This window comes from Mercenaria mercenaria, chromosome 2 (assembly GCF_021730395.1).
Source record: "Mercenaria mercenaria strain notata chromosome 2, MADL_Memer_1, whole genome shotgun sequence".
Lineage (NCBI taxonomy): Eukaryota > Metazoa > Mollusca > Bivalvia > Venerida > Veneridae > Mercenaria > Mercenaria mercenaria.
The window spans coordinates 92,210,647-92,236,832 of NC_069362.1; the positions used below are offsets into that span (position 1 = coordinate 92,210,647).

General features: G+C 36.2%; 2 protein-coding genes across 3 annotated transcripts in view; one reads left to right on the top strand and one right to left on the bottom strand.

The window, feature by feature from the left end:
• On the bottom strand, window positions 1-19,522 carry LOC123564576 (renalase-like). Of its 2 annotated transcripts, none has more exons than XM_045358253.2 (7): window positions 19,500-19,522; window positions 11,425-11,530; window positions 8,524-8,669; window positions 7,619-7,783; window positions 6,795-6,965; window positions 1,435-1,610; window positions 1-213 (listed from the first exon to the last, which is right to left on the bottom strand). In XM_045358253.2, exons 2-7 carry the CDS (start codon window positions 11,520-11,522, stop codon window positions 49-51), a joined length of 921 nt encoding a protein of 306 aa, XP_045214188.2. In that variant the 5' UTR covers window positions 11,523-11,530; window positions 19,500-19,522; the 3' UTR covers window positions 1-48. The 2 variants fall into 2 exon arrangements, with proteins under 2 accessions (XP_045214188.2, XP_045214187.2); XM_045358252.2 differs by lacking the exon at window positions 19,500-19,522 and adding an exon at window positions 18,382-18,618.
• LOC123564577 (Fanconi anemia core complex-associated protein 24-like) overlaps window positions 18,505-26,186 on the top strand; it is a 15,699-nt gene continuing 8,017 nt past the window's right edge. The window contains exons 1-4 of the mRNA XM_045358254.2: window positions 18,505-18,629; window positions 19,247-19,382; window positions 23,855-23,991; window positions 24,574-24,726. Coding sequence (XP_045214189.1) covers window positions 19,256-19,382; window positions 23,855-23,991; window positions 24,574-24,726 — 417 coding nt within the window. The 5' untranslated portion in view covers window positions 18,505-18,629; window positions 19,247-19,255. The remainder of the gene's footprint in view (window positions 18,630-19,246; window positions 19,383-23,854; window positions 23,992-24,573; window positions 24,727-26,186) is intronic.

Sequence of the window (26,186 nt, forward strand, 5' to 3'; positions counted from 1 at the left end):
CTGAGAGCAAATTTTTATATGCTAAATTAAATATAAATATATCACAGATCAAACTTTAGATTTGATTAATTTTGTTAATGTTTGTTGCACAGAGATGGCTGACTCTAGACATCCATCAAAATTACTGTGAGTGAAGGCATCTCCTGCAAGAATAATTGCCGGCTTCTCACATAGTACAACACAACCAGGGCTGTCAGGGTAACCTTTGTGTACCTGAAAGAGATATTAGAGTTAGCCTGAGTAAATTTGTCTCCATACAAAATAAAAATTGCGGATCATTTACTGACTGCTGACAATCATCCTATGATCCAGATACTGACTTGAAACCGTTTTCCGTCACAGGGTTATATTAAAGTCTTTTAAATAAAACACAGGTAATTACTAGTATCCTATGATATTCGACAGTCAAAGGCCCAAGACATTTCCAGGTACTGACTGGAAATTGTTATCAGACTGAATGTCAGACTTTTCTTGAACTTTTGTAGAATGAAACCTAGAACATTACGTGTCAGAACTTTGTTTGTTCTGGACTTAGTGCCAGTTTTTCAACAGTATTTCAGTTATGTAACAGGCGGCAGTTAACCTAACCAGCGTTCCTGTATCCTGTATTAGTACTAACCTGTTCTCTTTAAGTAAGTGTCAACTTCTCCACATATAACAGAGATGGAGGACGACTGATTTCTGACACAATGTCTTTTGTCAAATTGTCACAGTGAACATACAACATGCACAGGGATTGAACTACAATCTATATACCTGTACTCTCCCTATTGTGCTAAGCAGACTGGCTATATGTGTCATTTGACAAATCGGTCAATAGCTATTCATAGCTAATGTTGATTTGTTGTGCCATACCGACAATAAATAAAATTTGTATTGTATTGTATTGCATTTACTAATCCTAGCTCTCTCCTATTAAGTTTGATAGCTGTATGCTAAAATGTTCTCCACTTAGAAATCAGTTTCAATCTTAAGACCACTGGGACATTGACCTACTCCCAACTGATCCTTTAGACACAAGAGTGTCATCTACTGGCAATCATCCTATAAAGTCTGACAACCACAGGCCCAAGAATTCTCCAGTTACCGACTGGAAACTGTTTTCAACCTCAAGGTCACTGTCACCTTGACCTTTGAGTTAAAGACCCTACACATATTTGGGGTTATCTACTGACCACAAGCACATGGCTGCTGCAGGCTTAAACAATTCCGGCTTATTTATCAGTCTGTTTTCAGTCTCGGCTTTTTACCTACTGACCCCAAAACCCATAGTGGGAAATTTTGAAAGCAACAGCAATCACATTGTCTGACTTCGAGCTGGGAAGCAAGTGAACACAGAAACAAATGAACTAAAGCATAATATGATACCTTTTTTTAATATTGGCCTATAAAAACATTTGGACTTAAAGAAATAAATATATCTTTAAATTTTACCTGAGAATATCTCCATTTATGACCTTTGACTTCTACAGGATCTGGTAGTCCTGGTAATACTGTTTTTAACTGTTTCAGAATCTCCACAGCTGCATCATCTTTATCCATTTCAATATTTTTCAAACCCCAAGGGGCTGCAGTGTGCACACATATAGAGGGTCCAACATCATCACTATCTATGCATATCAAACAAAACGTTATAAGGTACCAATGTGTACATAATATAAAGAAATTATGAAGGTTCCTCAAATTGTCTTGTTTATTCCCCTTTTCTATCATTTCCTTTCACAACTTTGCATTTAAGCAGGCTTAGTTCGGAAACAGACACTGTATTCAAATAGTTTACATAAAACATAATTTTTGCTTACATAACTGTATGTTACGAAAATATAAAACATGTACCAACCCTTCTGTTCTGGCAGTTAGACAAACCAACATTTAGTCATGTTACAATATCCTAAACTTTTGAACAGCACAGTATGTTCTCTTAGTGTAAATGGTAACATCTCCACATGAAATAGGAGTAAGGAATAAATGATTATATACAGCTGAACTTGCCCTAACTCAAATAATTCCAACTCCCGGCAAAATCCCTATATAATGTATACTGTTTGATGGCTGGAACTACAGATAACTCAAACAAATTTTGCTGGTCCCATCAAGCAAATGAAGTTTGACTGTACAATAACATTGTGGCATTGGTTATTTCAAGCAGAAGATATTGGTAGAACTGACTTGGTCTATAATGGGTAAGGAAAGAAGTAATTTCAATGTTACAGCAGGAAATGCTATTAAATATGTAATATGAATTTCTTAAATTGTTGAATAACAAGAGCTATCGAAGGATGGCAACACTCCTATATTCAACAGCCTTGTCACTTAAAACACTCCTATATTCAACAGCCTTGTCGCTTAACGAGTTAATTGAACAAGAAAATGGGGCATAATTTTGTAAACATGGAAAACAGAATAATGGAACATGTTCAATGCATGTTAGTTCATCATAGTGGACAAGCGTGTGAAGTTTCAATCCATTCCCATTAGACTTAGTGGTTACTGAGGGTTGAAAAAATGGCATAATTAAGCAATTCTGAACTTGTGAACTGCATATCAAATCATCACAGTAAACAAATGTGTGAAGCTTCAATGTATTCCCTTCAGTGGGTACTGAGATACCAACTTACATACAAAAACTTAACAAAACATTGCTAAGTTGAAAAAAGGGGCATGATTTTGTTACCATACAAAATAGAGTTATGGAACCTAAGCAATGCAAGTCAGATCATTACAGTGGACAAATGCATGAAGTTTTAATGCATTTCCATCTGTATGTACCAGGATACCAGCTTGCATACAAAAACTTAGCAAAAAATTGGTAGGTCGAAAAAAATGGCCTAATTTTGTAAAAGTGCAAAGTAGGGAAACAGAACATGTGCACTGCAAGTCAGAGATCATCACAGTGAACAAATGTGTGAAGTTTCAATCCATTCTAATTAGAGGGTACTGAAATATCAGCTTAAACACAAAAACATAACCAAAAATTGCGAAGTTGAAAAATGGACATTATCTTGTAAAAGTGCAAAATAAGAGTTATGGATCCTGTGCAGTGTAACTCAGTTCATCACAATGAATAAGTCTTTGAAGTGTCAATCTGTTTCCACAAAAGGTTATTGAAACAAGAGGGCCAAGATGGCCCTAGGTCGCTCACCTGAGAAACACACCATAACAGTGTAAACATGTTTGACCTAGTGATTTCATGGAAACAAAATATTCTGACCAATTTTCATTAAGATTGGACCAAAAATGTGGTCTCTTGAGCTTAAACAAGTATTTTCATAGATATGATCTAATGACCTAGTTTTTGACCCCAGATGACCCATACTCAATCATGACCTAGATTTTATCAAGGCAATCATTCTGACCAAATTTCATGAAGATCAATTGAAAAATACAGTCTCTATCACATACACAAGGATTTTCTTTGATTTGACCTAGTGACCTATTTTTTGACCCCAGATGACCCACATTCAAACTCAACCTAGATTTCATCAAGGCAATCATTCTGACCAAATTTCATGAAGACTAATTGAAAAATACAATCTCCATCGCATATGCAAGGTTTTTCTTTAATTTGACCTAGTGACCTAGTTTTTGATCCCAGATGAACCACATTCAAACTTGACCTAGATTTTATCAAGGCAATCATTCCGACCAAACTTCATGAAGATAAATTGAAAAATACAGCTTCTATCGCATACACAAGGTTTTTCTTTGATTTGACCTAGTGACCTAGTTTTTGACCCCAGATAACCCAATTTCAAACTTGGCCTAGATTTCATCAAAGTTATCAATGTGACAAAATTTCATGAAGATCAGTTGAAAAATACAGCCTCTATCACATACACAAGGTTTTTCTTTGAATTGACCTAGTGACCTAGTTTTTGACCCAAGATGATCCATTTTCGAAACTGGCCTAGATTTCATCAAGGTAATCATTCTGACCAAAATTAATAAAGATCAACTGAAAACTAGAGTTGCTTTTGAGAAAAGCGCATGTCTCCCACAACTGCCTAATCATCTAAATAGTAAGTCAGTCTTTATATACTGTTTACTCACTACAAATACACCTTTGAAGAGTAAAAAGGCCAATTTTGGGTAATTCAAGGGCTATAATTCTGGAGTGCCTTGGGCGATTTGGCTAGTTAATGAACCTGGTCAAGGATTTATGGTCAAAAACCTTTGCTTCAAGTTTGGTGAAGATTGGGTGAGAAATGTTGGACTTACAGCGCGGACGAGAATAAAAAGGCCGATTTTCGGTAATTCAAGGGCCATAATTCCAAAGTGCCTGGGCCGATTTGGCTAGTTATCGAACTTGGCTGAGGACTTATGGTCAAACACATTTAGTTAAAGTTTGGTGATGATCGGATGAGAAATGTTCGACTTAGAGCATGGACAAGAGTAAAAAGGCCAATTTTCGGTAATTCAAGGGCCATAACTCCGAAGTGCCTGGACCGATTCGGCTCATTATCGAACTTGCCCTACTAGAGTGCATGCACATTCATCAAGTCAAAAGGACTCCTATACTACTCAGACTGCATGCACATTCCTGGAGCCAAAAGCTCCAGGAATGCGCCTAAAATCTGAGCATTTTTCGGTAATTCAAGGGCCATAATTCCGAAGTGCCTAGGCTGATTTGGCTAGTTATCGAACTTGGCCGAGCACTTATTGGCAGACACATTTTATTGAAGTTTGGTGAAGATCGGATGAGAAATGTTCGACTTAGAGTGCGGACAAGCTTTGTGACAGACAGACAGACAGACACACACACACACACAGACTGAAGTAAATCAATATGTCTCCCACACCACTGTGTGGTGGGAGACATAATTACAGCCTCTATCACATACACAAGTTTTTTCTTTAATTTGACCTAGTGACTTAGTTTTTGACCCCAAATAACCCATTTTCAAACTTGGTCTAGATTTCATCAAGGTAATCATTCTGACAAAATTTCATGAAGATCAGTTGAAAAATACAGCCTCTATAGCATACACAAGCTAAATGTTGACAGACGACAGACAGACGCTGGACATTGAGCGATCACAAAAACTCACCTGAACATTGCTCAGGTGAGCTAAAAACAGCTTACAAATATAAACTTAATGATGCTGTCGCGGACACCGACAAATGAGTGAGTGCATTGGCTCTACTTATTCTTCAAACAGTCAAGCTAAATATAATAAAATTCTCAACGCAGCCTCCCATTTAATTTTATTCAACTCAATAAAATTAATATGAAAAGCCACTTGTTTAAGATTCTCTATATATGCAATCAGTTGTGTTTAAGTCATAAGTTATCTCTCCAATTACTATTTGTAGTCTTCAGCTCTTCATCCATAGCAAGATATGGTATTCTCATTGATTAGACAATAAACAAACAAACTACATGTCCAGACAACAAGAGGACCATAATGGTCCTGAATCACTCACCTGTCCCCACATGACCCAGTTTTGAACTGAGTACAATGTCATTTTTTTTCTATTATTTGACATAGTAACCTAGTTTTTGAGCTCGTGTGACCCAGTTTTGAACTTCGACATAGATATCTTCAAGATAAAAATTCTGACCAATTTTCATGAAGATCCATCGAAAAATGTGGCATCTAGAGAGGTCACAAGATCTTCTATTATTTGACCTAATGACCTAGTTTTTGAAAGCATGTGACCCAGTTTCGAACTTGACCTAGATACTATCAAGGTGAACATTCTCAACAATTTTCATGAAGATCTCATGAAAAATATGGCCTCTAGAGAGGTCACAAGGTTTTTCTATTATTTGACCTAATGACCTAGGTTTTTACCGCATGTGACCCAGTTTCGAACTTTACCTAGATATCATCAAGATGAACATTTAGACCAATTTTCATGGAGATCTCATGAAAAATATGGCCTCTAGACAGGTCACAAGGTTTTTCTATTTTTAGATCTACTGACCTAGTTTTTATCCGAAGCTGACCCAGTTTCAAACCTGACCTAGATATTATCAAAATGAATATTCAGACAAACTTTCATACAGATCCCATAAAAAAATATGGCCTCTAGAGAGGTCACAAGGTATTTTTATTATTTGACCTACTGACCTAGTTTTTGAAGGCATGTGACCCAGTTTCACACTTGACCTAGATATCATCAAGGTGAACATTCTGACTAACTTTCATGAAGATCCATTGAAAAATATGGCCTCTAAAGAGGTCACAAGGTTTTTCTATTTTTAGACCATCTGACCTAGTTTTAGAACACATGTGACCCAGTTTCAAACTTGACCTGGATATCTTGAACATTTAGACCAACTTTCATACAGATCCCATAAAAAATATGGCCTGTAGAGAGGTCACAAGGTATTTTTATTATTTGACCTACTGGCCTAGTTTTTGATGGCACTTGACCCAGTTTCGAATTTGTCCTAGATATCAAGGTGAACATTCTGACTAAGTTTCATGAAGATCCATTGAAAAGTATGGCCTCTAGAGAGGTCACATGGTTTTTCTATTTTTAGACCTACTGACCTAGTTTTGAACCGCACATGACCCAGTCTCAAACTTGACCTAGATATCATCAAGATGAACATTTTGACCAAGTTTCATAAAGATCCCATGAAAAATGTGACCTCTAGAGTGGTCACAAGCAAAAGTTTACACATGGACGGACTGACGACGGACACTGCGCGATCACAAAAGCTCACCTTGTCACTTTGACATGTGAGCTAAAATCTCAGAGAAACACAACAGACATCTGGGGTGCAAGAATTGACAACATCAGGGATAAAGATGTGTGTTCAAAAAATATAAGCAAGTTCTTACTTTTTCCTCTCTTCCTATTATCGACAGACACATATCGTATACATGGATTATCTGTGATATACTTGGCTGCCCATGGAATATCTAACTTTGTTCCTGGTTCATAAAACAGGCCAACAGCGAACCTTGATGAGTAACTCACTGACTGTAAGGCTGATCTCACATCTTTCTTATCTGAAACAGGTATTTCCTACATAATAATATGACAATTAAGATCAAACTTTAAAACCCCATCAATCCTTCTTTAATGATATTACCCTGACAGTATTTTAACATTATCTTTATCAAAAAGTTTGAACACAAATATTACTTCCTTTCTCAATAGTCACAGGATAGTTGCTACTACAGAAAAGATTTACCCAGTCTGTTGTGTTAGCTATATATCAGGCATTGACTTTTACAGAGAAGTTTATAGACAAGAAATTGACCAAAATCACGTTTGAATGGACAAATAAAGCTTAACTTTACACCAATAATGGTTGAATGAGAAAACAAGAGCTGACTGTTGACAGCGCATTCGACTATTTGAAGAATTGATGGAAGTATAATGTCAATATATTACCAGAGATTTTCAGACAAAAGAAAAAGAATAGACAAGACAAACAATGTACCTGCATTTGTGTTCAAAGCCATATATCAAACAGTTTTGACAAAATATGGAATGGTATGCAAAACTTAACTAATTTCTATGTCAAAAAGGGCCATAACTGAGCTAAAATCCTTGTCCAAGTTGTATATGCAGAAGCAATTCATAACTAAAAGTATAAAATCCCATGAGACGAAATTTTAAGGAACATTGTCTTCTGTTGCTAAGCAATAAAACTTACCAATCAAAGAAGCTATATCTCCTTGGAGTTGTAAAATCTGAGCTACTGGCATTGTAATCACTACAGCATCAAATTGCTCTGAGTGACCTTCATCTGTTGTGACCTTCACCTTGTCGTCTGCTACTGAAACGTCCTTGACCAAGTAACCTTTCCCAAGTAAAGGATCTGCAATAATATTTTTCAAAAGAAAAAACTCAGAACAGGTTAGACAGTATTAATGGTGATTGATTTTTTAGTCTTATCACAAACTTTCTTCCAATCCATGTCATTCTGCTAAACTAGTATTTTTTGTGAGGCATTTGCTAAATGTCTGTATTTGCATAAAATTAATACCTGCAAGTGTTATCATTGTTATCATTGCTCTATATATCTCACAAGTCAGTCATATTTCCCATATATTTTACCATACAAATCAAATTCTAATTTTCAATGAAGCAAATCTTTAGCCACGCAAAAATATCTGATGTTACAGCAAGTAATCAGTGCATGACAAAATAAGATACTTGCCCTAAAAAAGGGTTTCCTAAAATGAAACTATACATATCAATTGCATTCTAATTCCTTTGAAATATATTTTACCCTAAAGGAAGAATATTCCTGGAGTCAAACTTTTGTTGACATTATGTTACACTACAATACAATATAACAAATATGGATATGAAATACACTGGTATTACTTAAAGTAAGCATGAAGGCCTTAAACCATCACACACTTTAAACATACCTATATATTTCAAACCCAAATGGAACTGCTAAAGCGTGATTCATTCAGATAAATGACTGTTATGACAGACTGACTGATCTTTTTCTAGACTATATATATATATATAAATCAATGAATACCAAAATTTAAGAGCAAAACTTCTGCTACTTCATCAAGGTGTTAATCTGCCAGTTAAACTCACCTGCTTTATTCACATAATACTTGACTAGTGAGCTAACACCATCTGGTGTCACAAAATGTTTGGTTCCTGGAACTTTATCCTGATGTCCCTCTATCTCACAATCAAGCCTCTGTAATACCCCCTTTTCTGTCAGCTCAGCATAGTATCTGCAAAAAAGTACATTATAAAATTTACAATTCAATAATTTCTCATGTCTATACAACATGCATGGGTAAAGCAGAAGCCATATGAGAGTTAAAAACCTCAATAATATAACAAGAGATCACAGAGTGATCTTGGCGCCCACCAATGTGCCATTTTGGAGTGTTCCAAATTTCAAGACTTACTGACTAGCTCAAGGTCAAATTTCATTTCCGTACACAACACTGTGCATGTGGTCCAAATTCGAAAGCTGTAGCTTGAGAAATGTGAAAGTAGGTCACTAGATCAATCTTAAGGTCAAAGTTTAATTTGGTACACAAAACTATGCAAGTGGTACAAATTTGAAGGCTTAGCTTGAGAAATGTGTAAGTAGGTCACTAGGTCAAAATCAAGGGTCAAATTTCACTTCAGAACACAAATCTATGCATGTGGTCCAAATCTGAAGCCTGTACCTTCAAAAATGTGAAAGTAGGTCACTAGGTCAATGTCAAGGTCAAAGTTTGTTTCGGTACACAATCCTATGCATGTGGTCTAAATTTGAAGCCTGTAGCTACAGAAATGTGAAAGTAGGTCACTAGGTCAATCTTAAGGTCAAAGTTCATTTCGGTACACAAAACTATGCATGTGGTCCGAATTTGAAGGCTGTAGCTTGAGAAATGTGAAAGTAGGTCACTAGGTCAAAATCAAGGTCAAATTTTATTTCAGAATATAGAACTATGCATGTGGTCCAAATTTGAAGCTTGTACATTCAAAAATGTGAAAGTAGGTCACTAGGTCAATGTAAAGGTCAAAGTTTGTTTCGTACATAAAACCATGTATGTGGTTCAAATTTGAAGGCTGTAGCTTGAGAAATGAGAAAGTAGGTCACTGGGTCAAAATCAAGGTCAAATTTCATTTCGGAACACAAAACTATGCATGTGGTCCAAATTTGAAGACTGTACCTTCAAAAATGTGAAAGTAGGTCACTAGGTCAAAATCAATGTCAAATTTCATTTTGAAACACGGAACTATGCATATGGTCCAAATTTGATACCTGTACCTTCAAAAATGTGAAAGTAGGTCACTAGGTCAAAATCAAGGTCAAAGTTTTTTCAAGTGCACAAAACTATGCATGTGGTCCAAATTTGAAGGCTGTAGCTACAGAAATGTGAAAGTAGGTCACTAGGTCAAAATCAAGGTCAACTCATGTCAAGGTTCATCTTGCCACTCAAAAATATACATGTCCAAATTTGAATGTTGTAGTTATTGACAAGATGATTTTAAAAGCTTTTCCCTATATAAGTCTATATGAACCATGTGACCCCCGGGGCGGGGCCATATTTGACCCTAGGGGATAATTCGAACAAACTTGGTAGAGAACCACTAGATGATGCTACATTACAAGTATCAAAGCCCTAGGCTTTGTGGTTTGGACAAGAAGATTTTCAAAGTTTTTCCCTATATAAGTCTATGTAAACCATATGACCCCCAGGGTGGGGCCATATTTGACCCTAGGGGTATAATTTGAACAATCTTAGTTGAAGACCACTAGATGATGTCACATACAAAATATCAAAGCCCTAGGCCCTGCAGTTTTGGACAAGAGGTTTTTCAAAGTTTTTCCCTATACAAGTCTATATAAACCATGTGACCCCCAGGGCGGGCCATATTTGACCCCAGAGAAATAATTTGAATCATCTTGGTAGAGGACCACTAGATAATGCTTCATACCAAATATCAAAGCCCTAGGCTCTGTGGTTTTGGACAAGAAGGTTTTCAAAGTTTTTCCCTATATAAATCTATGTAAATTATAGAAATAAACAAAGGGCCATAACTCACTCATAAATTGTTGAACCAGTCTGATTTTCAGGGGGACACAACTAGGGTACCAATACATCATTCTGACAAAGTTTGGTCAAAATCCCCCCAGTAGTTTCTGAGGAGATGCGATAACGAGAAATTGTTAACGGACGGACGGACGGACGGACGGACGGACGGACGGAATGACGGACGGACGGACCACGGACGCAGAGTGATTTTAATAGCCCACCATCTGATGATGGTGGGCTAATAAATGACAGGACACTCACAGGTTTTTGTCTACTTTTCATTTACTTGTAAAATGTAGGATTTCAGGATTTAAACAGTATTTCAGTTATGTAACAGCGGGCAGCTAACCTAACCAGTATTCCTGGATTCTGTACCAGTACAAACCTGTACTCCGCAGGTAACTGCCAACTTCACCACATGAATCAGAGGTAGAGGATGAATGATTTCAGACACAATGTCTTTTATCAATGCATCATGGAGAACATGCGCCTTCCCTTGGTATCAAACTCACAACCTGACTTAACAATCTAGACACTCCTTGAGCTAAACAGGCAGGCTGTCCCTATATATGACAACCCTACCATGCTTGGTCAGTTTAATATTATTTTCCAAGTATGATAGTTACATAGAGTTCTGACTTATCTATTTCCAGTCACTTTGCTACTTGGTAAACTACAGTCTTGCATTAAAAATGTTCAGTAACTTTCTAAAACCATTATTTCACCTGAATTTTGAGGTTGCTCATAGAAGTTTAACTTGCCCTACCAGTGATTCATTAACATGTATAAGTAGACATAACAGCCTCTGTACCAGTATTTAGCAAGAATATTAAACTTGCTACATGAAAACTCTTTAAGATATTAAATTCAGTTGAAAGTTTTTCTCAGTTTAATATTTAAGATCAGGTAAAAATTATGTTAAAGGAAAATGGTGATTACTGAAAAACAATACTTGGCATGGCTCTGTTGATAGTCTGGGGTAGCAGATATGTACTGAGCTCCGAGGTCCACAGTGCATCTACCATCTTTGTTGCACCTGCTGGTTGACATGCGGCCTCCTGTTAAAATAAATGATGCAATTCTTTGTTTGTTCACATCAGCTACAAATTTCAATGTCCAACATACCTTGTTAATTAATGTAGACATTGTCAAACTTCAGATCCTTTAAAATATCAACATGTTACTTGTATCACAAGATTTGCTTCCAGTGACATTATGTATTGGAAAATGATAAATTTCTTTTTACAAATACATTTAAGAAATAAAATGGAAAAAAATCATGAACATCAGACAAATGAATGAACAAAATTAATGACATAGAAAATGATACCTGGCTTACTAAAAAGAGTTGTCAGCAGACAATAAAGAAAAGCTCACTGCAATGTTTAGCCAAAGAACATTCTGCAAAGGAGGGAGGAGCCAGTTATTTTCAAGTGTGGAATGTTTGGTGGGTGGAGGCTGGATGACTAAAAATTAATACTAGGAAACACAAAAACATGTGTGTGTTGGGTGTGTGTGGGGGGGGGGGGGGGGGGGGGGGGGACTATGAAAAAATGCTATGAAACCATAAGTGAAAAAGAAAAATTTCGGTTTGGGTTGAGGGAGGTGGAGTTGAAAGAGGTGAGTGAAGATGGGTGAATGGTTAATGTGGGCTGGGGTGATGGGATACAAAGACAAAGTCAAGAAACACTAAAAACTAAAAGCAAAAGAAAAAAATGCAGGGCATGCTGTGAAGACTGACAAGGTATTTAGAGATTATATCAAGAAACACAAGATATGTAAAAAAAATACTGAGCTGATGGATGGATTGGGTAGAGATGGGGGACAGTGTAATGGGTACGAGTGACTGGACATGACACAACATCAAGAAACACTAAAAGCAAAAAGGTGGTATTTTAGGTGGGGGATGGGGGGAATTTTGTAATTGTGGAAATTATTTGATAATTTTTACATAAATCAATGAGGAGTTGAATCCCCTTTTGATATATGTAAGTTTTATTTGAATTTATGGCCACTTCGTGACATAATCTGCATTTAGACCTATAGCATCTAAACCGTCAGCAGCGATGACAAATTCATCGGAAATTTCCTCCACTATTTTGGTCTTTCGAGTTGAGGCTAGTGGAGATATTGCTGATATGATAAAAATTATCTCATTTCTTAAAGGCAGTGGCTAGAGAACCGGAATCGGTTCCCTAGACAGCGAACTTATTCGTCCGGAAACAGTTCTCTAGCCAAAGTACCGTGCATAGACTAGGGAACCGGAATTTTACTTCTATGCATAAAGCTGCCGAAATTCACTTTGTTTCTTTTGGTAAGTGTTATGCATGATATAATCTTAATAAATTCAATTTTTAGCAAGCAATGCCCTTTCATTTATCTGTGTTTACCGTGTCTCCAAAAGTGTACTCGCCGCATACTGTCCGCCATATTCACACTGGCCATAGCTTTATCAGATCAAGTGGTTCCAATGTTGTTTGAGCGGTGAATTTTACGCCGATCAGATGGAGAAATATGGCCGATACTACAAATTTCTGGAATTGTAAGTATGATTTAAAGTAATTTCTACCCGTTAAATAACGAATCAAATGAAAACGATGGGTGCACCTGGAGCGCAAATGTGTCTATATTTTAGCACATGTGTCTATTTAGCTGAGATTTGTGCCATTTATTCAAACACTTCTGTACAGTTTGATGGGGGAAGGAGATTTTTGACAGTTTTTGACAATATCGCCTCAAATTTAGTGTTTTTCGGGAGCAAGTAACTGTTAAAACACTTTTTATGTAAAGGGCTACCTCTTAAAACAAAGCGTGTGTATTTTAATAGAATTATTCAGGGTTGTTTCTGAACAATCAGTCGAAAACCTAATGCAACGCTGTTTCGAGTGGGTCGCTATGCAACGCAATCAAGTGGATACCGTTCTGTGTCTTACTTGCGAAGTCTTATCCGTCTTAAAAACAGTCATTATTTTCAAAGTCTAACAATGAATAAATTAATTTGGATAGTTTCATATCATCATATTGATCCCGCCATTTCTAATATATTGTACTTTTACATTTTTATGCTCGCTTAACATTTAACATATTTTTGCGGACATTGTCAGAAAACATCAACACATAAACATAAAGCAAGGATGAACATCGAACAATATCATTAAGTAAATAATAGTATTAGTTCGTTCAAATAAGAACCAGTTCATGGATATTTTTCTCCTCCACGAATGGTATTGAACAGCATGCCAAAATCGGGTTAACTCTTTAAATCAGTATAGTCACAGTTGGTTAGTTTCAGTCCCTTAAAACCAATACATTGCGATTTCATTACTGATTTGTTGTGCATTTAAGCTGTTCATACAAAACTTAAATAAAGTTTGGTCCATGATAAAAGTATTGATCAGATGTTTGTATATATTTTCATTCATATTCCTGGTGAAACGTTCATTTATTTTCAGAGAGATAAATCAAAGAGACCGTTAAAATTGGCCAGGGAAAAGGCAAGGTTTTATTGGTCCTCCATAAAACAGAAACAATGTAATCAAACTCTACGGTCGCCGTTTAAAAATTAAAATACAAATGAAATACAGACACCAATGAAAAAAAAAGTTTTGTTGGAGACAGTTAAATAATACAACTGTAACACGTCTCTCTTAGTATTGCTAGTCTGTTTATTTTCTTTCATTGGTGTCTGTATTTTATTTGTTCATTTATACATTGATACCACACCCATTAAAATCCGTTCACATTAGTTGTGTCTATCGCTCGCTAACATTGCCTACTCATGTATACTAATACAAAAATGGTTGGAAGAAGGTCAGCGTACACCGTACGGTCCTGTATTAAGAATCGTTGTGTTCTTGGCATAGGGCGTAAAGACATTTTTCGGCGACGCCGTCTAAATTCGTTTTCGTTACCTATGCCACGTGACTTCAAACTGCAAAAACGCATTACAGATAATTTATCAAAATGGAAGATTTATGCAACACTCTGCCTGATTGGACGAGAGTGTCAATTTCTTTCACCCTGTTGATTGTGCTACGCTTAGTGAAATGTAGACAAAGCGTTTATCCTAAACGACGCTGTTCACAGTTTTAAAGCTAACTTTGGCTCAGTATATTTAGCAAGAATATTGATATATCTCAAAATGATATGTAAGTTTAATAAATATGATAAAAACCTGTTCAAATACCAACATATATCAAATTAAGAAAGAGCTGAATACGGTCTGCGTATCACATGAATAAGGGTGTGATAAGAGTATTTTATGTAGAGAAGTGCTTTTTAAAAGATTTTCCTTGTTACAATTGTCGTCTGTAAATGTAAGGTTTCTTGCTTTTGTGTCTTATTCAGATTGCATATTAAAATGAGTACTTGTTTGCTTTGATATATTTGATATAAATTATTTAACTGATTTATTATATATGAATATTTTTCTTTAGTATGGATGCAAATATTGAACTCAGTTGAAATCTGTTTCATTATATATATGCTATATAATGACTGAATCTCATTACACTGTAATGAAGGTACGCTGCATACAGTTTATCTATGTGATATGACTACGGTTAAACTTTGCTTATGAAACAGAAATATTGAAATAATTACAATTGTATGTTTTGCTTGACCTTCACTTTTTTTTATAGGTGTGACGTCATTGTCCAAAGATTCATGAATAGCGAATATGCATTTGTTAAAGCGGGATCAGCTGGCCTATTTTAGAAATAAATAAAAATAATAAATAAAAAAATCCTTTAATTGATTTTTTCTCATGTATTCTAATCAAACTTGATTTGTAGCATCTTTATTAGGCCCGCAGCCAACTTTGTTCAGCTGTGACATTTGACCCCTTTTAAGGGCTGCTAGAGCTAAAACTAGAAATGCCTTTATACAGCGTCTCATGAACAGCTTGGTGGATCTTTGTCATACTTGGTCTGGAGCATCATTATAAGGTCCTCTTCCAAATTTATTTATATAGGAACTTGGGCCCTATTAAGGACCACTATAGCTAAAAGTAGATATGCCTTTCTTCGCATTAACCACTAAAATTTAATGGATTTTTATCAAACTCGATGTGTAACAATATCGTAAGGTCTCCTGCTATTTTGTTACAAATGGGGATAGGGACCAATTTAGCTAAAAATATAAACACGTTTAATGACCTCTTCTCATGAACCGCTTCATGAATCTTCATCAAACTACTGCTGTAATTATTCGTCTAAGGATAAACGAAACAAAATTGCAACCCTACGAAACCTTTGCGAAAAATTAAAAGAGAACCATTTAAATTGTTAAAGTGCAGTGTTTAGTTTTGCAATTTGAAAAATGTTAGATGAAAGATGAATGTTAGATGAAAAATTCATAAACTTCTTTCCTTATTACAATTCGCCGACCATCATTTTTAAAGATATTTCTTGTTAATGATATATGTTCTGTTTATGGGCATAATGAAATATCTTTTTCAACAGTTATCCGTTGGTTTAAGAAATTCAAATGTTGGTTAGTTTCAACAGAAGATGAACCACATGGCCGTCGGCCGAAAACAGCAACGTCTGCCAAGATGGTTGCTAGAGTGAAAGAAATAGTTGCTACTGATGCAAGATACACCGCTAGACAAATAGCTAGTATGGTTGGCATCTCATAAGAGCAGCTCATACAATTCTGAAACGTAATTTGAAAATGAGAAAGATCTGTGCTAGATGGATTCCCCATCTGTTGACAGATGAGCAGAAAAGGGTACGCGTGCAATGTGCAAACTTGTTGCTTAATCAGTTTCCAAATTACAATGCACGATCTTTCGCAAATGTCGTCACTGGTGACGAGACATTGGTTCACTTTTTTGAGCCCAAACGAAAGATTCAGAACAAAATATGGGCAACAAAGTCTGGCAAAAGACCATGCATTGCACTAAAGTTCTTCAAAAACTAAAGAAATATTTCAAAACTCGAAGACCCGCAACTGGTTTGGCCAATGTCAGACTACATGAAAACGCGTCATCGCACAAGGCGTCTATTGTACAAGACTTTCTGAAGCAGGAAAAGGTTGTTGTGCTCCCTTCGTCACCCTCCTTATTCGTCTGACCTTACCGCGTGTGACTTCTTTTTGTTCCCAAGGCGCAAAAATACCTTTCTGGTCGAAACTTTGTGCAGCGCAAACACCTCGGTTCTGCAATATTCCAGTGTCTTCATAGTATACCTAGAAAATACTACGAAAAAGGCTTCAAGGATTGGATTAGAAGACTGAAATTTTGCAAATCTGTTGAAGGTGAATACTTCCAGGGGACCAAATAAAATTTTCATTGAAATCTATCAAGGATACATTTTTATGTGCTCAGATGCATTCATATTTGAACAATCCTCATAAAGAGTCAACCCGCTTTTGGCATGCTGTTCAGTACCATTCGTGGATAAGATAAATGTCCTTGAACTGGTTCTTGTTTTTACGAACTATTACTATTACTTACTTAATGATATTGTTCGATGTTCACCCTTGTTTATGTTTTTGTGTTGATGTTTTTGACAAGTCCGCAAAAATATGTTAAATGTTAAGCGAGCATAAAAATGTATTATATATATTTAGTACAATATATTAGAAACGGCGGGATCATTATAATGATATAAAAGTCACTAAATTTATTCATTGTTAGACTTTAATGACTGTTTTAAGACGGATAAGACTTCGCAAGTAAGACATAGAACGGTATCCACTTGATTGCATTGCATAGCGACCCACTCGAAACGGCGTTGCATTAGGTTTTCGGCTGATTGTTCAGAAACAACCCTGAATAATACTATGAAAATATACAACTTTGTTTTAAGAGGTAGTCCTTTACATAAAAAGTGTTTTAACAGTTACTTGCTCCCGATAAACACTATATTCGAGGCGATATTGTCCAAAACTGTCAAAAATCTCCTTCCCCCGTCGGACTGTACGTAAGTGTTTGAATAAACGGCACAAACCTCAGCTAAATAGACACATGTGCTAAAATATAGACACATTAGCGCTCCAGGTGCACCCATCGGTTTCATTTGATTCGTTATTTAACGGGTTGAAATTCCTTTAAATCATACTTACAATACCGGAAATTTGTAGTATCGGCCATATTTCTCCATCTGATCGGCGTAAAATTCACCGCTCAAACAACGTTGGAACCACTTGATCTGATAAAGCTATGGCCAGTGTGATATTGGAATGATAAATAAACTAGTACGAATGAATGCGTTAATAGTCAGCATTGGATCTAGCCGAAATAAATTTGAAATGTAAAATTAAAAGGTATAAAACAATAAATGAAACATTCAAAACAAATTAAGTAATTTCTGTTAATTAGTATTGATCACACATCTTTGAACGTGAAATGCCGTGGTGTTACAAACTGATCAAAGAATCTGCATGAAGTTTTAATGGCAATTAAATTAATTTGTACATCTATAAACATGTAATGACACAAATACAAATCAATATTAGTTTATATTTAAATAATTTTAACATAGTACATGTTAAAAGCAAATAACATTTTAAAACGGGAAAGTGAGTTTTCACACATTTATTCGTACTAGTTTTATCATTCAAATATGGCGGACAGTAAACGCAGATAAATGCAAGGGTACGGTAAAATTAATTAAGATAACAATATGCATGACATTTACCAAGAAACAATGTGCATTATGGCAGAATTATGAATAGAAATAAAATTCCGGCTCCCTAGCCTATGCATGCTATTTTGGTTAGAGAACCGATTCCGGACGAAATTCCTCAAACTGGTTGGACTAGGGGTGGTGTCTTACTTAAGTTGATTAAACAGCCAAGTCAATTGGCAATGGAATGCATTTCGACCTAAAAATACAGTACCTAAGCACGTTTAGGGGGGATTTTGAGATGGACTGCAAGTTCAACAAAAATTCTTGTTACCAACCTATGCCTTTGCTCTTGTCCCACATAGAAATTGCTCCGGGTTTGCATAAATCTTGTCTTAATAACGCGGTGACTGTGGCACCAGTCAGTCCTGTCCCAATAATTAGAACCTTTTCTAACATTGTTTTCAACATGACAACATCTACTTTATCTTCAAAAAGTATTTTAAATTTTGCAAAGACTTTTTCTTTGCAACGGACAAAAGTATACCGACACCGCTCTTCTATGCAGGAGATAACTTTATCGAAGGTTTGAGGGGAGGGTCTTTTCACCCCAAGACACCCCAAAACACCCAAAGACACCCCAAGACACCTAAAAAATATTAATTATCCTATTGTTTAGTATCAAAATGTCAAAATAATAACATATTTTAATGTTTTAGGTGATAGTTTTCTTTTTTTCTGAATCATAAAAAAGGTAACTTTAGAAAAAAAATAATTCAAGGGGAATAATCCAAAAAGCTTAACTATGATAAAGTCTAAAGGAGATCCAGTTATTTTCCTTTCATTCAGAAGTTATATGTGTTTTTAAAATATGTTTGTAAATTTGAGTAAAAAATAAAAATGTTTTACTGTAAGGGTGTCCGGGATCTGCAGAATGACTATATCCAAGGGAAATAAATAAATATGTAATTAACATAGTAATGTTGGCTTTACCTCCCTTTCACATTAATAACAAGTTCATTTCAGCTGATGTTCTTAGATGTATTTCCTTGAAAAAATCTACTCTAAGGTTATCTTAACTGTTACAGTCTGTATTAGCATGTCTACAAGATATATATTTTTAATAAATGATACAAATAAATTAATATTCAAGGCGTCTTGGGGTGTTTTGGGGGTGTCTTGGGGTGAAAAGACCTTCCGAAGGTTTGAGTGATGGCGGGAAATTTAAATGAATTTTCGTGCACGCAAACACCTGAAAGGGCATGTATGAGAGTACCTTTTGGCCATGTACTTATCAACTCGAAATGGCGGAACTCAGATTTAACTGTCGCGCTTCAAGGTAATGCCTAAAACGATCAAAATAAGTTTGTTGGAATACGTTATCCGTTTTCGCGATATAATTTCAGGCCGACCATATATGTGTAGCTGGAACAACTGATATGGTGTAGGGACTTACATAGATCAAAGAGCTGTAAGATAAATTGTATTTATACTTAATGGCAAAGATTCATGATCTATTTCAAAAATGCCGACTTTGTTACAAAAACGAAATGCATATTTCCTATGTTTTCGCTTGACAATATAGGTCAGTATTCCATAATTCTAGTTTTTCGCTCGTGAACTTAGGATAACAACTGAAATTCAGTTCAGTCAGGAAGGTCTAATACGGGGAGTAGAAACTCCGTATAAATCAATACATTCATCTGTATTATGCTGTCGTCCATACCTGTAAATATCGACCAGTCGTTAGCGATCGATATTTTGTTTTCGCCACTATCGATTAGCGTGTAATTAGCATATTACCTCATGTTAATCATGGAGCTATAACACTTATTGTTCAAAGGGTTTACCAGTCACATGTTAAGTAGCGATAATTAGATGATCAGAGATCTACATCTACATCTACATCTTTCACCCAACCGTCGATTTCCGACTATCACTGGGCGGCGCTGTCAGAGAAACAGTTGTTAAAGAACTGATATGTTACAATGTTAGAAGAATAAAAGCTAAAAAAGACAGTATGCTACAGTTAAAATAGGACAGAGGCAACAGAATTACATACTGACCACCGCCAGCCTCTCTCTAAAGATACTGAGACTGGGGCTAGATTTAACATAAGTTGGTAGGGAGTTCCAGAGTCGGATGGTCCTAGGGAAGTAGGAGTTAGAAAAGTACTGAGTGTGAGACATGGGGATTAAGTAATTTAGGTTTCTAGTTGGAATAAGATGAGATTGGTCGACTGCAACTGTCTGGGTCCTTATTTTATAAAACATTACTAATGAATTGTGTAACCTTCTATATTGGAGTGTATTCCATTCTAAGGTTTTCAGCATTTGTGTAACACTACTGGTGTAACTGTAGTCATACATGACGTACCTAGCAGCTGACCTTTGGACATTTTCGACTTTGCTAGTGAGGGTTTTTTGCCAAGGATGCCAGACGCTTGAACAGTACTCAAGTTGAGGGCGGACATAGGTGTTATAGGCAGCAATTTTGACCTTTTTATTATCAGTTTTGACATTTCGTTGTATGAAGCGAAGAGTGGAAGTTGCTTTGGAAGTGATATTGTCAATGTGTTTGGACCAGTTTAGATCTTTGGAAATGGTTATGCCTAAGTATTTAGCTGCCTCACAAGTTTTTAACTCTATGTTGTGAAGTTTGTAGGGGTAGACTACAGGATTTTTCTTTCTAAAAATTCTAAGGACTTCACACTTGTCCGGGTTGAACTCCATGGACCATGTCTTCTCCCAGGTTTCTAAGCTAATGAGGTCTTGTTGCAGAGATATACTATCTGAAATGGAGTTGATGGTAAGGTATATTATGGTGTCATCTGCAAACATTCTTGTGTTACATTTGACGGAATCTGGTAAGTCATTGATATATACCAGGAAGAGACATGGCCCAAGAACAGACCCCTGGGGAACTCCAGACAGTACAGGAAGTTCACTGGAAAAATGACCATCAACAGCGACTTTCTGGGAGCGGTTGGACAGGAAAGATTTGACCCATTTGGTAATTTGTGGGTTGACACCAAGGCTTTGTAGTTTATAAATTAGTCTAATGTGATCGACCTTGTCAAACGCCTTGGAGAAGTCCATGACAATAACATCTGTTTGTTGACCCTGTTCAGTGTTATTGTAAAGTTCCTGAGTGAAATTAATGAGCTGAGTCTCGCAACTGTGACCTGATCTAAAGCCGTGCTGGAACTGGCTTAGTAGCTTAGCTTAGATTGATCTAAAGGGAATCTGAAGCAAAAACAGCATGCGACTGCATGCGGTGATATGCTTAATTATTATGAATTAACTCGAGCTCACTTCCCTGAAGAAATATTTTACCACGTAACTTCAAACCTTTATCAAAGGGCCGATTTTTGTTGGATTTGAATAAAAAAAAAAATGGAAAATAACAGAAAGCTGACACTTTTCTTAATCTTGTAGAGCCATAATTATAATTATTGTTTATAATGTCAAATTTGAAATATGTAAAGCGCCTTTGAACGTGAAATTGATCATGAAAAGGGCGCTATATAAATCTGGTATAATAATAATAATTTCTACATCTATCTATGTTTCTGTACAGAAACAAACATTCTTCTTGAACGTAGGGAATGTTTCAAACGAAATTGTTGTTTAAACTCCAAAAACTAGTTTTATAAATTTAATCTTAAAACTGATGTGTGAAAAATACAATGTATTTAAATTAAAATAACAATTTTTTTTTAAAAGGCCGACAACGAAGTTACATTTAGTATTCCGAACTTTTAGATAAAACTGCAGAAAATCATCTAGGTTTAAAACGCATTTAAATGGTGAAGAACAGAGCAATATCATAAACAAATATTTTCAGGCAACAGTTTACAGTTTTGACTTGCTATTTTCATTAAAATATGTCCTAATTTTTTGTTCTAAATACTCTGAATCAACAAGGCAAATATCATGTAAAAAACGACATCTTTTTCTCTGGGTAAGACAAGTCTAGATTTAGCCATTTTCACAGGGCGAAAAGTAACATTAATGTAGATATTTTCCATTTAAAAACAGATGCAGGCAATAATTTTATGGCAGAACTTTTGTTTTCAACAAAAAATTCAACAAATGCTTTCCCAGATTTTCACTAAAAGGACGAGTTAAACTGTAAGGCGTAAGTGTTTGAGTAATAGCAGAATAACCTACGGCATACCCTTCGATTGGACGACAGCATAAGATAAGATAAATGCCGGTTTCCAGTCCCCATATCAGTTGTTCCAGGTTCAATGGAGAAACCTTAGTAGTTTATTGAATGTTAACAGGGTTCATGAGCGTTAACTATAGAATATGCATGTTATCTTATATGTTTTCACTCGAAAATTTAGGTTAGTATTAAAAAACCAGGTTCTATGTTCGAAAAAACCTAGTTTATCGATCGTTAATCCTAGTTTTTTGTCCTTGAACCTGTACAATTTGCGTACCATAACCGCAAAGATCATGGTTTTCTGTTATTGTCTTTCATCTTGTAACCATTGGGACAAGATTATCAAAGGCAGATCCAAGGGCTTTACTCGCCTGAGCATAGGTAATTTGCCACTTGTTCTGGGTGAAAAAGTGCAAAATATACATTTTTCCCACTCGCTACACTTGCATATGTAATTTATCTCTTTTTCTGTGTGAAAAAACATAAAATATGCATTTTTTCCCCCTTTCTACACTTGCATAGGTAATTTGACTTTTGTTCTGGGTGAAATAAAACAAAACATGCATTTTTTCTCTCTCCCTTCAATGCACAATAAAAATTTGACAAAGTTTGCATGAGCTCCCAGGGTGTTTTCTTGCTGTTTTGGGAACATAGCCTATACCCTAAGCGATTGTCCAGCAGTCCACTTTTTTATTGGGGGGCAAATGTCCTGGGGGGCAAATGTCTGGATCCCACCCTAAGCATTGGGAATTTTGACACATAAATGTTCCAAATTGGGAAATATTAGACCCATAGGATATAGTAAGGATGTATTTAGGCACATTCTCATACACATTTTTCACATTGTACAACCTCTTTAACAAACTGCCATTACAAAATTGTCCATAATATTTGTGCAGTTTTGCTGATTTTATTTCTCAGAATGTAGATTCGGAATTTTTGCACTCATTTTGGGAAAAATACATACTTTTTGAAATAACTTCTAAAAATAAACCAGAAGGCCTAGATCTTAGATATTTGACATGTAGCATTGCCTCGTAGACTTCTACAAATTTTATTCAAATCATGACCCCCGGGTTCAAATTGACCCCGCCCCATGGGGTTACTTGATTGTACATAGAAAAATCTTCAAAATTTTCTGAAAATAAACCAGAAGGCCTAGAGCTGAGATATTTCACATGAAGCATTGCCTAGTGGACCTCTACAAAATTTGTTCAAATCATGGCCCCCGGGGTAAAATTGGCCCCGCCCCATGGGGTTACTTGATTGTACATAGAAAAATCTTCAAAATTTTCTGAAAATAAACCAGAAGGCCTAGAGCTGAGATATTTCACATGTAGCATTGCCTAGTGGACCTCTACAAAATTTGTTCAAATCATGGCCCCCGGGGTAAAATTGGCCCCGCCCCAGGGGTTACTTGATTGTACATTGTTCCAAAAAAATTCGAAAAATCATCAGTTTGACATTTAAAACATGTGGCTCATATTACTCAGGTGAGCGATCCAGGTTCATAATGACCCTCTTGTTGTCATTAAATACTCTTCAAACTTAATTACCGGGTACATTAAAATGTTTATATACCAGTATGTTGACATTACTTTCATGTTACAAATTACAATGTATCTTTTAAATATTTTGCAGGTATTAATGTTATCTTTGAAGACAACCTTGGCTATGTAGACTTCCATCCAGCAACTCATATAGGCGTGGTTTATGCTACAGAGGCAGATCTTGTCTCCCAAGCTAGTATCAGGAGAAAACTTGCCAAACTTAGAAAGGTACAAAATTTGCAAGATTTTTTTGCTGTAAGAAAACTTTACGAAATGTAATTGAACAGAATATGATACTGTGGTCTAGTGGTTAAAATCTGCTGACTGAATCGCTTGCCTCTCACTGAGGGTTCATAAACTCACTTTAGATGTAGAATTGTTTGCTGTGAGAAAATCATCCAGCTGGCTTACAATAGGTCGATGGTTCTACCCAGGATCCTGCCAATGCCAGTACCAAAGCATGGATGGCACCTGGGGCCTTCCTACACCATCAAAAGCTGGAAAGTTGCCGTCTGACCTAAAATAGTGTTGGAGTGATGTAAAACCCAACAAAATAAAGAAAGAAAACAATGTAATATCTACAGATAATGCTTTTCCAAAAACAAACTTATTTTAACTCCTTAGTCGCAGTTTATCCATGTATCTAGAATTGATTCTGTGACTATTAAAACAGTTGCAGATTTTCAAATTATGTTGATTTTACCATTTAAGAATGTGAATGTAAATTGTGATTCTGTATGCTGGTAGTGTGCACATTAGATTCCCTCATAATATTCTTATTTTACTGGCATGCATCATTTTACTTTTAAGGCGAATAAGGTTCAGGTTCTGGTAATGGCAGAGAAGACAGCTTCCAGCAGCCAGTATTATCAGTCCTTGCAGAAGTTTGTTGCCATGGAGCTAGGATTCATTATAACACCTGTACCAAGTCAGAACGAGGCTGCCGGATTACTTGCACAAATGGTAATACTGGTTGTATCATTCTTTGTACTAGCTGAGTTTTATTGAGGTGCAACAGATAAAATCCTATTAAACCAACATTTTTGACAAAATTGTAATTGGACATAATTATGGCCTAAAAAGTAGGTGTGTTCCTGATGGCCTGTGGACTGTGTATTTTGACTGCCAACATTTTGTTTACAGCTGGATGTGGCAATGACTCTAATGTAATGTGTAGTATTGAATCTGTTTTGTGTATTTTTAGCTCAACTGTCACATAGTGACAAGGTGAGCTTTTGTGATCACCCTTCGTCCTTCGTCAGTCCGTGCATGCGTCCGTCCGTCAACAATTTCTTGTCTGCACAATAGTGGTTTCATTTATGATTTTATTTTAACCAAACTTGCACACAACTTGTATCACCATAAGATCTCGGTTCCTTTCTTGAACTTGCCAGATCCCATTATGGGTTCCAGAGTTATGGTCCCTGAAAGGACCAAAATTAGTTATTTTGACCTTGTCTGCACAACAGCAGCTTTATTTATGATTTGATTTTTACCAAACTTGCACACAACTTGTATCACCATGAGATCTTGGCTCCTGACTTGAACTGGCCAGATTCCATCATGGGTTCCAGAGTTATGGCCCCTGAAAGGCCAAAATTATCTATTTTGACCTTGTCTGCACAATAGTACCTTTGTTTATGATTTGATTTTTATCAAACTTGCACACAACTTGTATCTTCATAAGATCTTGGCTCCTGACTTGAACTGGCCAGATTCCATTATGGGTTCCAGAGTTATGGCCCCAGAAGGGGTCAAAATTAGCTATTTTGACCTTGTCTGCACAATAGCAGCTTCATTTATGATTTGCTTTTAATCAAATTTGCACAAAACGTGCGTCACCATACCTTTCTTGGACTGGCCAGATCCCTGAATGGGTTCCAGACTTATGGCCCCTGATAGGGCCGGAATTAGCTATTTTGACCTTGTCGCATGATAGCAGCTTCATTTATGATTTGAATTTAATCAAACTTGCATAAAACTTGTGTCACCATAAGATCTTGGTTCCTTTCTTGAACCGGCCAGATCCCATAATGGATTCCTTTTTATATGCCTGCAGGGACGTATTATGTTATCGCCTCGGTGTCCGTCTGTCTGTCTGTGTGTTGGTTAGCAATGTCCCTTCCGCTCTGTAACTCTTGAACCCCTTGATGGATTTCAGAGAAACCTGACACAAATGTTCACCTCATTGAAACGACGTGCAGAGCGCATGTTTCGGATGGCTAACTTCAATGTCAAGGTCACACTTAGAGGTCAAAGGTCATATGCCTTTGTTTTGTGTGAATATTGCTCTGCATTTGCGTTGCATTGCAGTGCTCTTGTTTTTATTTGGCAGATCCTTCTTTTGTTCGCTTACAATAAATTTTTTTTAATTACTTCCCTTTTATATTACTATAAATAGCTTATTTAGAGTAACTCTTTTA